This window comes from Candoia aspera, chromosome 4 (assembly GCF_035149785.1).
Source record: "Candoia aspera isolate rCanAsp1 chromosome 4, rCanAsp1.hap2, whole genome shotgun sequence".
NCBI lineage: Eukaryota > Metazoa > Chordata > Lepidosauria > Squamata > Boidae > Candoia > Candoia aspera.
Genome location: NC_086156.1, coordinates 87,799,208 through 87,812,202, shown reverse-complemented (window position 1 = coordinate 87,812,202; position 12,995 = coordinate 87,799,208). Strand labels below are relative to the sequence as shown.

At 43.4% G+C, this 12,995-nt stretch overlaps 1 protein-coding gene across 1 annotated transcript; it reads right to left on the bottom strand.

Moving 5' to 3' along the window:
• Nucleotides 1–1,890: 1,890 nt before the first annotated feature.
• Nucleotides 1,891–11,059, bottom strand: CHMP2A (charged multivesicular body protein 2A). Its single transcript, XM_063300979.1, has 6 exons — nt 10,966–11,059; nt 8,313–8,509; nt 8,042–8,221; nt 6,265–6,395; nt 5,946–6,007; nt 1,891–2,594 (listed from the first exon to the last, which is right to left on the bottom strand). The coding sequence occupies exons 2-6, from the start codon at nt 8,478–8,480 to the stop codon at nt 2,473–2,475; spliced, it is 663 nt and encodes a 220-aa protein (XP_063157049.1). The 5' UTR covers nt 8,481–8,509; nt 10,966–11,059; the 3' UTR covers nt 1,891–2,472.
• Between the last annotated feature and the right edge of the window lie 1,936 nt (nt 11,060–12,995).

Below are 12,995 nucleotides of genomic sequence, written 5' to 3'. Positions count from 1 at the left end.
CCCAACCCCATTTTACCCTAGCCTAGTTTGTGGTATGAATCCAACTGGTTACTAGCACCTGCCCTTTTGTTAGGAAAACTATGGCTTAGCCCAAAGGAAGCAGCACTACACGCCAGACCAATGGGAAGACACATCTATATTTCTCTGTGGTTTTCCTTTATTGTTTTTACAGCTGCCAAATCACTGGGACCCCCAACCAGCCACATTTCCTTTCCTGTGGGAACTCCAGAGTGCTCAACCGACAGAAAGCTCAGCACGGATGCACCGTTCTCAGCAGGCGCTACAGCAGGAGTTCTCAACTGCAATAAAGCCCCTGCATTTCATTCTGACTGGGCGAGTTGTTAGTTACTGAGTCACTGCTCTTTACTCAATTGGAGGCCTCCTGATATTCCATAAATGGCATCAAGTTCCCAGATTTTTGGGACCCCCACCTTTGCCGTATCTGCTTTGTGCAGCAGCACGTAAGAAAAAATAAATCTGCAGAAATGCTTTGCGTCAAGCCGCCCACCGGACCCACCCCATGACAGAGCACCCTTCAGTATCACCATCTCCACAGTCCCTGGGACACCCTGGATACTGTGCTTCCAAACAACTTGCTGCATCCAGATGACATTTCCCCTCAGATCCTGGGGACCAGAAGCATCCCTCCTCCTCCCAAAAAAAAAAAAATTAAAAATAAAGACAAGGAAAAAGAAAATCAGCCTCCTTGGATCATTTGCAGAGAGTCAGTAGACACCAGGTGAACAAAAATGGAGGAAAACCCAGAAAAATCATTCCTCCTTCTGGTTTGATCCAAAGCTGGCATATTATATGCTTTCTAAAATGAAGGTAAGTTGGGGTTTTCTTTATACCCCAGGGCATGTCTGCTATGTTCAGCAGGCCTCGCAAACTTCCTTCATCTTCTGGAGCCCTTCAACTCAGCCCCAACTCCATTTGAACAAGCCATTCCCAGGCACAGTCGTATATACCCTCTTCTGGATTCTAGTGACAGAAGAGCATTCCTGCCAGAACAGCCAAACAGCCTCTCATCCAGCATCCTCATTCCCACAGGAGGCACTCAGTTACCCATGGGAGGCCCACTGGCTGGACTCAAGGAAATCGCTACTCTCCTTCAGCCCTTTTCTGTCCCTGATGTCTCCATACAGCTATCAGGATTGCTGGATTTAACAGACAGATTTAGGAAGTACAAGTGAATTCCCCTGCAACTAAGAGCAAAGCTATCACTTTATCCTGCTGAAGGGAATCTCACAGCTTAACTATGCACTGTGTAAGCAAGTATTTCCTCAATGCCCTCCCATTCAAGCACTGGATGTTCCCAAGTTTTAGCAGTTTAAGAGAGAAACAATTTTCCTTACCATGTTCTCTCCATTGACTGTAACTGTGTAACTGTACACACTTTTATCACATTCTCCCCTTACTCAACTTTGTTCGAAACCAAATTTGTAGGAGCCTTCACTTTGCTTTAACCCTCCCTCTCTTGTCTAGCTGCAACTCACTAACTGGGCCCATGTTTTCAAGATGTATACATGCAAAGCCGGGTTTCTTAAACTTAGCAACTTTAAGATATGTCAACTTCAACTCCCAGAATTCTGGGAGTTGAAGTCCACTATCTTAAATTTGCCAAGATTGAGAAACACTGATGTGGAGAGTAAGAAGACAATGGTCTTACAATGGTCTTCAAATGTTCCCAGGCTCAAAAGGAAAATGTCTAGAACTCAGGCAACCCACCCACATTTCTAGCACAGATGTGTCCTGCTCCAAAAGTCACCAACTGCACTAAACAGAGTCACAAAAATACAGTGTTGGGACCCTTAGGACACAGACAGTGGTCCAGGGCCAGCTTCAACATTCCTTCTCAGGGGCAACAGCAGATGCCAGAGGAACTCTCAGTACAAATCTACAACTTTTATTACAAGAGACAAACAGATGCAATGGGGAGGCCTTCCTGCCTGCCTTCAGGGACAGGGCTTTATAGAAAGCTTTACTGGGGAAACAGTCAGAAAGCCTCTTGCCACTTTCAAATGGCAGGGGTATCAGAGGAGGTACCACCTGTTGTTCTACTGCCCACCCTCCTCCACCTTCCCATCACCACCAGAAGAATATGGGGGACTGAGTAGGGAATGTCACCCACTCTGGCCTCCCCATTCAGAAGGAAGCTTCCTTTAGATCCCAAGCTGTCCAGTCTCATGGAAATGGAGGCATTTTCACGGTAGGAGAAAAAAGAAAAGAAAAACATTCTGCCCCCATAATTTTGCCCAGTGATGCTGAAAGTCCTTTCAAATCAGAGTGGAATAAGAGCACCACACGGCTTGGTTTAACCCTTCTTTCCCCCACTCAGGCCACCCACAGTCAACCTCGCGCAAGCTTGCAAAACTAGGACTCCCTGCCACAGCAGAGTTGTAATCCTAACACCAGCAGTGTCTGAAGAGCCACCCATGCTGAGGGAGGGGAAGGGAGCTGGGCACCGCTCTTCTAGTCTCGACGTAGGTTTTTTAACCGCTCCTCCAAATCAGCATCTGCATCAGCGAGAGCTGCTGAGGCTTCCGCTTTCTTTCCTCCTGCCACGCTCAGAGACCCACCAGTGGAAGGCAAATCTGCAAGGAAGAGAGTAAAGTCAGCAACAGCTCAATAACGCCCTTCTCCCTTCTGTTCCCTCTGCCTCAAGACTGTGTGTGGCATCAAGATCTCTCTGCCCCAAGACTGTGTGTGGCATCAAGATGACATGCAGGGTTCATGTATCACACTTACCATAGTTAGGTTAACTATGGTTTGTTGACATCAAAATGGGCAAAGTTTCACATATCACATTAAGCCATTAACTATGGCTTTGATCGGACTTATGGATGATCTCTGGCAGGAGCAGGATGGGGATGGTGCATCCTTGCTCCCCTTGATCTCTCAGTGGCTTTTGAAATCATTGGTTATGGTACCCTTCTGGCACTGAGCGTTGGGAGCAGGGGCACAGTGCTGTGCTGGTTCTCCTCCCTCTGAGGCCAGTTCTAGTGAGTGTTGATGGGTGGGGAGAATTCTAGCTTGACATTCTCCCTACTCCTGTTTTAACATTTATATGAAGTGCTGGGTGAGATAATTCAACAGCATGGGGTGAGGTATCATCCGTATGCTAATGATACCCAGCTTTACCTCTCCACCCCTGGCCACCCAAGTGATGCTGGGGTGGTTCCATCTCAGTGTCTAGATGCTGTGGGGATCTGGATGGGGCAGGATAGGCTTTAGTTCGATCCCAGCAAGACTGAGTGGCTTTGGGTTTTAGGGCTTCCTGGATCCATCTTTGGTTCTGGATGGGGTTGCATTACCCCACACAGAACTGGTGAAAAATCAGGGTGTCCTCTTGGATTCACAGCTCCTGTGCAAGAAGCTGGTGGCAGCAACGGCCAAGAAGGCTTTTGTACAACTTCATTTTATGTGCCAACTGCACTCTTTCCAGAACCAGGAGGTTCTTTCACAATCACACCTGCCTTGGTCACCTCCCAAATGGATTGAAACAATGCAGTCTACATGGGGCTGCTCTTGATGAGCATCCGGAAGCTACAGCTGGTTCAGAAAGTGGCAGTGAAAGCAATTATGAGTGCACCTTGGTGCACTCATGTTGTACCTCTGCTCCATGAGCTGCAAGGGTTTCAGGGATGCTTCCAGATGCAAGTCAAGGTGCTGGTTGTCACCTATAAACCTTTCTTGGCATGGTGCCAGGTTATCTCAGGCCTCTCCCTGATTGTTTCAATCTGTCCCATTAGATATGGCAAAAGAGCCATGTTGCTGGTCCCAAAACTAACGAGAGTCAACCTTGTAGATCCAGGAAGCAGGCCTTTTCTGTCACAGTGCCTGCCCTTTGGAACACCATTCCACCCAAGATAACTTGGCCCCAACCCCACCAGCTTTTTGGAAACCCCTGAAGACGTGGATGCATTCCTGGATGCGGGGCTTGGCTTGTTAGCCAGAGTTAGCCCATGAAGTCTATGATAGATTATTTATTACCTTGGCTATCATTTATGCTTCATGTTATATTATGTTTTTAAATGTTGTTAGCTGCCTAGATTTGCCATGTTTACATTGGCAACCATATAAATCAAATCAACCAACCAATCAGTGTTTTACAAGCCACAACAACTATGATCTGGGCCTACCTAACATATGAAATGAAAATCAAGCACCACACATCGCAGCCTAGTATACAGAGGCAACCTCCACCCTCTGAACCCTTTCTTGCAGTCCTCATAGTCAAAAAGAAAAATCAGCACTTTCCACCTATCTTGAGGCATGAAACATTTGAAAACTGCAATAGGTTTGAAGCAACTTAAAAAAAAAACACCATCCCTTCCTTCAGAAAGACAATCCCACTCACTCACTGTGCCTCATCTTCAACCCACTCTGTTCTATGGTACTTTTGTAAAGTGAACGATGAGCTTGAAAGCCTTACAGCAGAAGCGCTTCCTGTTGTTCTGAACAGATCAGGGGCCAATGCAGTTTACCTGTGACCTTTCTGCACACATTAGAGTTATACAAAAAAAATGCACTTTTCCTGCTCTGCTGTCATGAGTAAGGATGGCGAGCAGGGGGCTCTCACCCAGACTGTCAAGCGCATGCGTAGCACTGAGGAACTGTTCAGCCATTCAAAGAGACACAGATCGGGACCGCCTTAACCTTTGGGGTTTATATGGCTGGGTTTTCCCACGCTTTCTCAGTTTGTTAGGATTCTTGTTAAGTACTACTAATAAATATTAGAGACCAAGTCCTCGCCTCAGTGTGTTTCCTGGTAATCAGGACATCTGCCTGGACAAGCCGGTTAATCCAAGCAGAGCAGGATGGAAAGCCCGGAAGGTGTGTGGCAGGGACTGGACTTTGATGCATGGGCTGAGACAGAACCTTGATAGGGTCATCACTTGATTGGGGAGAGGGTGGGAGGACTGTCAAATTTTTAAGAGGTCTCCTTCTCATACTTTTCACTGTCTACCTTCTACACAAATAACAACCTATTTTATTGTTAAAAAAAAGTAAAGCAGCCAGGACATTTTCTAACCTTTTACAATCAAGAAATGTCATTCATTCCAAAGGGAACCACCGCATTTCTCAAGGGTTTCCATTTAATCTCAGTTAAATTGTATTATTTAGGGTAAATTTCTGAAGTTGCAGTATTATGGTGATTAGGGAGTTACGCTGCACAAAAATTGAGAGCCCCGCTCTTATTTGCATTGTTATGACTCACCATGTATCTTTAACCTTTGTTGAAATTATACTGTTTTTTTAAAAGATGTGTTGGAACACTATTAACTGTTGGATATGTTTTTGTTATTTTTGTTTCTGTCAGTATATAGTGACCAGATCCCATCTTGTTTTAGCTGTATTGGATTTTTATGGTAATGTAATGTGAGCCACCCAGAGTCAGTTGGAGTCCAGCAGTGCCTAAACCGAATTAAATAAACTACAGGTAATCCTCATTTAGCAACCACAATTGGGACTGGCAACTCAGTCATTAAACAAAGTGGTTACTTAGGTGAAACTGCGACTGTGCTTATGATCTTACTTCAGGTTTGCTTTACAGACCTGTAAAGGTGGTAAATGCGAGCACTAGTCACACAGTTACTTTTTCATCACTGTTGTAACTGCGAATGGTTGCTAAATGAGGAGTACCTACTGTGATACACCTCATTTTGAATGGCTATCAAGACAAATTACTGTCAGAACCAGTTACTGCCTAATTTAGATAATATCCCTGAAACAGCCCCAATCTATCTCTGCCAATAGTGGTAACTTTTACCCACCTGGGATTTACAAGAATCATATGAACTGTAGTCTCGTATTTATTTGTTCGTTTGGTTGGTTGGTTGGTTGGTTATTTGATTTCTAAAGTTGCCGAATCACAAAGTGGCTCAGATGTCTCTTCCCTTGCCATACTTCTTTCCTAATTTTCATTTCATGCAAATACTCACTTGACAGCTCATCTGTCAGCGTCAGACCTAGCTCATCCAACACCTGGGAGACAACAGCATCACTGTGAATGGAAAGCAAGAACATGAAATGCACTTTTCTGCATGGCTAATCCACCACTTCCCTTACTTGAATCTCAGTTCCTGTCTAAACTTCAAGATGAATTACATGCTTGGCTTTACTGTGCACAGATCTGGGTTGCAGGGAGGGATTTGAAGGTTGAAAACTTATCACCTCCCACCAGTCAGTCAGATGCCAGCTTTTCCCTCCAAAATACAACCCCTATCCAACATGGTCTTTCTTGTCTCCAATACTAAATACCTTTCCTCCTCATCCTCTTCATCTCCCATTGCATCATCAATAGCATCATTCATCATCTCTTCCTTCATATCCATGATCTCTGACTGCTTTTCAAACTCCATCATGATTTTCTGGATCTGAGGCAACTTGAGCTAAAAGAGGGCAAGAAGGCATGCTGTTACAAAATCTCAGAAAAAGGAAGAGACCACCACTCTTTCGCACTTGTGAAAGCAGTGGACGGGAATACTGTATTTTATTTATTTATTTAGCAAATTTATATAGCCACCCACCTCACAAAAAGTGACTCTGGGTGGCTCACAAGCAGAATAGCAATTAAAACCATATCACAATATAAAAACCATCAGACATAACAAAAATAAACATAAAAACAGCGGGAAGACAACCATCACTTAGCCTCATTCAACCACTTTGCAGGCTCACCATGGGATCCCCTGGGTTGATGGAAGAACCATGTTTTCAAGGGTTTCTGTAAGGCTAACAGAGATGGGGCTAACCGCACCTCAGGGGGAATGATGTTCCAGAGGGCCGGGGCAACAGCAGAAAAGGCAAGTCCCCTGGGTCCTGCCAGATGGAGCTCCTTAGCAGATGGGACCTGGAGCATACCTCTTCTGCTGGACCTGATGGGACAGGTAGATGTAACCAGGAAGTGACAGTCCCTCAAATAACCTGGCCCTATGCCATTTAGGCCTTTAAAGGTCAAAAACAGCACCTTGAATTGCACCTGGAAGCAAACTGGCAACCAATGCAGCTCACGGAGCAGAGGTGTAACATGTGCCATCCTAGAGACACACGTAACTGTCCATGCAGCTGCATTCTGCACCAGCTGAAGCTTCCGGATGCTCTTCAAGGGCAGCCTCATGTAGCGCTCATGACAAGAATCCATTGTGGAGGTGACCAGGGCATGAGCGAAGTGAGTAGATATAATATAACCATATCCCTAGAATAACAGATTATTGTTACCTAAGAGATTGAAAGTTCATTTTTTAAAAAAGTATTAATTGAAGAGGTGATAGTGTAAATAGCTCAGGACAGCTTGCATCCAATCTGGAGAATCCTGTTAGAAAAACAAGTCAGCTGTTGAACTGAAAAAAAAAATGTCTGTAAACTGTTATGGCATCTTCTGTGGCACATACTCTGCACTAGCCAGTTTTAAATGCTTCTGTGCTACATTTTCTGCCTAGCCACTCATAACCTATCACCACTGTTTAGATCTTCCCATTAAGCAACCCCAGAGGGTCAGATATCCTATTTTGAAAAACAAGCAAAACAGGTTTTACTGGTAGTCCTCATTTAGCAAGCACAACTGGGAACAACTGGATCATTAAGCGAAGAAGTTGCTAAGTGAAACCACAACTGTGCTTATGATCTTACTTCAGCTTTCCTTTGCTTTACAGACCTGCAAAGGTCATAAATGTGAGGACTGATTGCAAAGTTACTTTTTCATCACAGTCTTAACTGCAATGGTCACTAAATGAGGCAGTCGTTAAACAAGGACAACCTGTAATATCAGTTCAGCAACCCACATATACTACTACAAGAAAGAGCATTTAGAAAGCTGCCTTTTGTCAAGTCAAATTATTTGGACTCCTAGTTCCATATGACTACTCTAACTGGCATAGGCTCTCCAGGATTTTAGGCAAATCCCTGCTACCAGGGAATGAAAATGGGATCTTCTGAATGCAACCCATTCAGATGCTAGGCCAGTGAGCTCTGGTACAGACTCAAAAGGAGCAGCTTGAAAGACTTCTGTAGCTGAACTAGTGTGGAGCTTACCCACCTGTCTGTTCATGGTAGCCATGGCTTTGGTGACACCTTTCATTGCCTGAGCCATGGAGTTGTTAGACTTGAGTGTCTGTATTTTAAGGGACACTGCCTGGATGTTAGCCCGCATCATGATGAACTTCTTGACATAGCGCCTTGTCCGCACCAGATCTTTAGCCATGATTTTCACAGCATCCTAAGGTGGGAGAACCAGGTTAGAGGCAGATACACAGAATTTCTCCTGGTGGCTTTCAAAAAGCACACTTCTCCTTTCTTCCCAAGCTCACCATCTGCCCTTGCTTGGCCATTTTCTTGATGTCAGCAATGATCTTTTTCTCCTGGGCCTCCAGCTTCTGCCGTTCCCGGTCTAATTCTCGCATGGCACGGTTCAGAGCCCGCTGATTTTGCCGCAGCATCTCCTCTGGGGTCTTCCGGCGCCCAAACAGAAGATCCATCTTGACAGAAAATGAGTCAATCTACAACTCTTGGGAAAAAGGAAGATGTGGAATTATAAAACACACAGGAGCAAAGTATCTTTGGATAAAAATTAAAGGAGCTTCTGACCAAAACCTCAAGAGACTACACATTTATTAAAATATACAGTCATCAACCAAAGAAACCCCCAACTAGATCACTAAAATTACAGAGCTTCATGATGAATACCCTGCACTTCAGAGCAAGAGCAGTCTACAGCAGTGTTTCTCAACCTTGGCAACTTTAAGATATGTGGACTTTAACTCCTATAATTCCCTTGAGAAACACTGGCCTAGAGAGTGATTCACTGTTCTGGGAGACAAAGATGTGTGGGTGTGTATTACTTCTGTCATTTGGTAGCAGGCTTAAGCCAAACTGAGTTTTTTACTGCAGTTTTTGTATCAACTTTTATTATTGCCCTTTCTAACTATATATCAATCTGTCAACAGAACTACAAAAAAAACACCTTGTCCATTTTTCAAAACCTTGCTTTAGATTGTATTACTTGCATTACATTGTATTTTATATTGCATCAATTATGTTATATTGTATTTTATTATATTACTCTACAATAAATGCCTTTCAATGTTTTATTTATTATTCATAACCCATCCCACCTCCTTCCCACTAGTTTGCTGCTCAGTGAAAACACAGAACTTTTATAAACTGAGCAAATAAAAATGACCAAAATTAAGAGAAGTAATTTCCATTTTAAGAAAGTAGGCAGAAGAACAAGAAGGCAATTCCACAATGCTTGAGCTCCCGTTAACTTCAACCAGCCTTATCCAGTTATCAGAGGTTTTAAAATGCACTGTTACCACTCTGAACATTTAGAGAACAACCTACACTTCTGAAGCAAAATCTCTCTATGGAGGCTGTGGACCACTAACTCGTATCAGTGGCAAGTCCAAGACACAGCCTGAATCACAGTACAGTTACTGATATCACAATTCCTGCAAAGAATTGTGTCAAAGAGATACCAACAAGTGGGGAAAGCAAAAACCTACTTGTTTACAAGCAAATATATGGAAATGTAATCCTTCCCCAAGAAACAAAACATTTGCTGTTTCAGAGCACCTTTTCTCAACTCAGACATCTTCCAGAAGTATGAACATGTTAGATGGGGAATTCTTGGCGGTGAAGTCCACACATCTGTATTTAGGTTGGGCGAAGGACCATTTTAGAGCAAACTTCCCATGATCTATCATATTTCTGTATAAGTAATTTTTGGTTAGGCTTTATGAAAGGGATTGAGTTAACATCAAGATGAAGCTTTTAATACAGCACTAAGCTTTATCATTTTGTCACAGCTGGATTTCATACATAAAGCCAGGTCCCTTCGTTCTGTCCCTTTCTGTCACACTTTTGTACAACCTTCCCAAATTAATGCCCTCCACGTGCATTGGACTCAAGCCTAGAACAGGGCCATCCTAATGAAAGGGTAGAACAATACAAGTGGGGTTGTATTTTTAATGACTCCCATTGAGCTCTAAAGACAAGGTGTCACAATCTTGGAAATACTAAGAGAATCTGCCTGTCATAAATTAGATAGTGTAGGGATTAAGGGGCTGGGTCGTTGAGCTCAAATAATGTGAAGATAATGTTAGATAACATAAAATGAAAGAACTTAATTCTTAATTAGAATTTGGTTTAATTGCTATCACCATCATTTACACATCAACAGGATAAACGTCATCAGCTAATCAACCAGAGATAAAGCAAAGATGCAGAGTATTTCTCCTTAGGCCAAAACCAAGATTAACAACAAATAATGATGAAGCTCCCTTGGATAAGAAGCTTTTGACTACAAAAACTCAGCTATGCTACTTTACCTAAACAGACTATGGATTTATTTTCCAGAGTCGCTGGGAGTCAGGCAGCATATAAATTTAATAAAGTGTTGTAATAAATTAGAGCACCGAAAACACCCTAGGTTCTTACCCAAAGGTTAGCATATGCGTGCAATAAATCATTCTGATCAAATACCAGTCACCACATAAACAGACACAAAAACCACCCAATGTAACAAACACATGGAAAGTTTTACAGTAATCTTCCCCAACCAGCCAACACTCCAGGTGTGCTGGACTCCCCCCTCCATCTTTGGGGATGATAGGAGTTGTAGTCCATCACAGCTGAAGGACAACAGACTGGGCGAGCCTGCCTTAGAGCAAGGCAGGAAAGGACAAGCAATAAAAAACAAAGGCTAGTCCACTTGTTCTGTCCAGGGCAAAGTCGCCTAGACGATCACCAGCGCAGGACTGGGGCCTAAATAATGGGGCGCGGGGGGGCAAGGAGTAGCAGCAAAGGGGAGCATAAACACAATTCGAATTATCGGACATAATTCTCCCAGTCCAACGAAGAACAAAGCAGGATTTCGTGGAGCAGAGAGAAGAAGGCAGTATAGCGAAAGCCCCCCAAAAAAGCTTTCCCCGACCTCGCTCTGACCCCCTCCCAACAATTTACCGAGCAGTCGCCCAATTCCGTCCGTTCACCTCCTTGATATTTCCTCTACGCTCTCCTTCCGCCTTAGCCTACCGACGTCACGGGAGTGGCATTTTGGCGTCATGGTCACGCGAGTAGAGAAACCCAAAGGGCCGGCCTGATTTGCGCAGAGCAAAGGAGGCAGGCGGCAACCGGAAATGAATCACAGAGAGAGAGGGGAGGGAAAGGAACGGTAGGAAATGAAAGTCTTCTCTTTACTTCTTGGTACTTCCGGGAAATTTTAGGGCCGGTTATGTCACAGATCTTTCAAAAATGTAGAGAGAACTCATATTTTTTCCTGGTTTCCATTGGTGGGCATTCCAAATGTCCACCAGGGGGCGAAAATGAGCCGTGTCTAGAAAACGCAATGGGGGGGAAAGTGCTACTTTTAACCATCATTTTTCTTGGGCAGCAGCGTCTCCTCCCCGATGGAGGATGCGCCGTCAAAGACAGGCATCCATGCTTTTTCTAAGTTGGGTATCAACCAGTTCGGTGTAGTAGTTAAGGCATCAGGCTAGAAACCGGGAGACCGTCAGTTCTAGTTCCACGTTAGGCACAAAGCCAGCTGGGAAGTCACTCTCTCTCAGCTCTCGGAAGCAGGCAATGGCAATCCACTTCCGAAATCTTGCCAAAAATACTGCAGGGATTAGTCCAGGAAGTCGCCAAGAGTCAAAACTGACTAGAAGGCACCCCCCAAAAAATAATAGTAAGTCTGCAGTGCTATCAACAGACTGCTTTCTGAAAGAGAACGTAGAATTCCTGCTATATCTGTTCCATCGCTATCCCTATACAGCAAACGCTCGGACAGATCTCATGGAAACTGTGAGAGCTACAGAAAAGGCCATAGTTCGCAGTACAAATAGATCTAGATTCAGACGTTTCAGAGGAATAGGATTTGGAAACGCAAGTATAGCAATGAATGCAGATGTAGGAATTTAAATGAAGCTGTCACTCAGAAATAAAAACAGTTTTAAGACCAGCAATAAAAATAAAATTCCAAATCAGCAAGCTTAATTTGATTTTTAAAAAACTGAATCACCTATAGCCTTTTTTTGACAGACTAATATGCAATTCTGTTCATATCTTAGTATGGCTAATTCAGTCAAAATACTGGGCCACAAAAAAAAAGTAATTTCAGTATTATAACCTTCCTTTAAAAGTTGTAAGAATATCCAAAAGTTAAGGCAGTTAGAAGATTGTGTATGTTTATTTAATTCCACCTTTCTCTGGGAGTTCAAAATAGTGTAGGTTACACTCCCCTCTCCCAATTTTTTTCCACAATCACTACCCTGGGAAATAGGTAGGGTAGAGAAAGCGACTGGCCTAAAGTCATCTCTTGAGCATCTATGGTTGAAGGAAAACCAAAACCCGGATCTTCCCCAGAAATTGTTCTGTTTTATAAGAAAATGTGTGCCCTATGTCTATAAAGTAGATGTCACATCTGATGAAGATTTGGTTTTTAAAAAATGGCACCAAATTTTTTGGGAAGGTTTGAAGATGCAGTGGTAGCAGTTCACTCCTAATCTTCATAGCTTCTTGTTATTAATCTTCAACCTTTGTAGAATTTGGAGATTTAGCATCTCCAAATTAAGCAGATAAGGACAGGCAGCCTAGAAAAAAGTACATTAAAATGTTAACACTTTTTCAAATTACAGTCCCGTTGTTTAGCCATAGACCAGACTAGTAGACCAGACTAGATTACTGCTGTTGCAAATGAACACTCCCCTTTTCTGTGTAAATTTTGCAGAGTACAGCCTCCTGTACCACATGTCCTTTTGCCCCGATTACTTACAAAGTTTTTGTCTTTGTCACCTATGCATACCAACTGACATGCGTTGATTTTTCTGACACAAATGCTTTTGCCTTTGTGTCAGCAATACATTTATTGCTGACACAGTAAATGTATTGCAAAGGCAATACATTTATTAGCCTTTAATGCATAAAATTGGCTGGGTCTGCAGAGAGCTTGGCCAGGATTCTTTTGATATTGTTTTGTTCTACAAGCCACAGTG

Coding starts and splice junctions, on each gene's coding strand:
- CHMP2A (XM_063300979.1), bottom strand. CDS start 8,480: ATGGATCTTCTGTTTGGGCGCCGGAAGACCCCAGAGGAGATGCTGCGG. Junction 8,222..8,312: donor TGGCCAAGCAAGGGCAGATG/GTGAGCTTGGGA, acceptor CTCCCACCTTAG/GATGCTGTGAAAATCATGGC. Junction 6,008..6,264: donor GAAGAGGATGAGGAGGAAAG/GTATTTAGTATT, acceptor TTCCATTCACAG/TGATGCTGTTGTCTCCCAGG.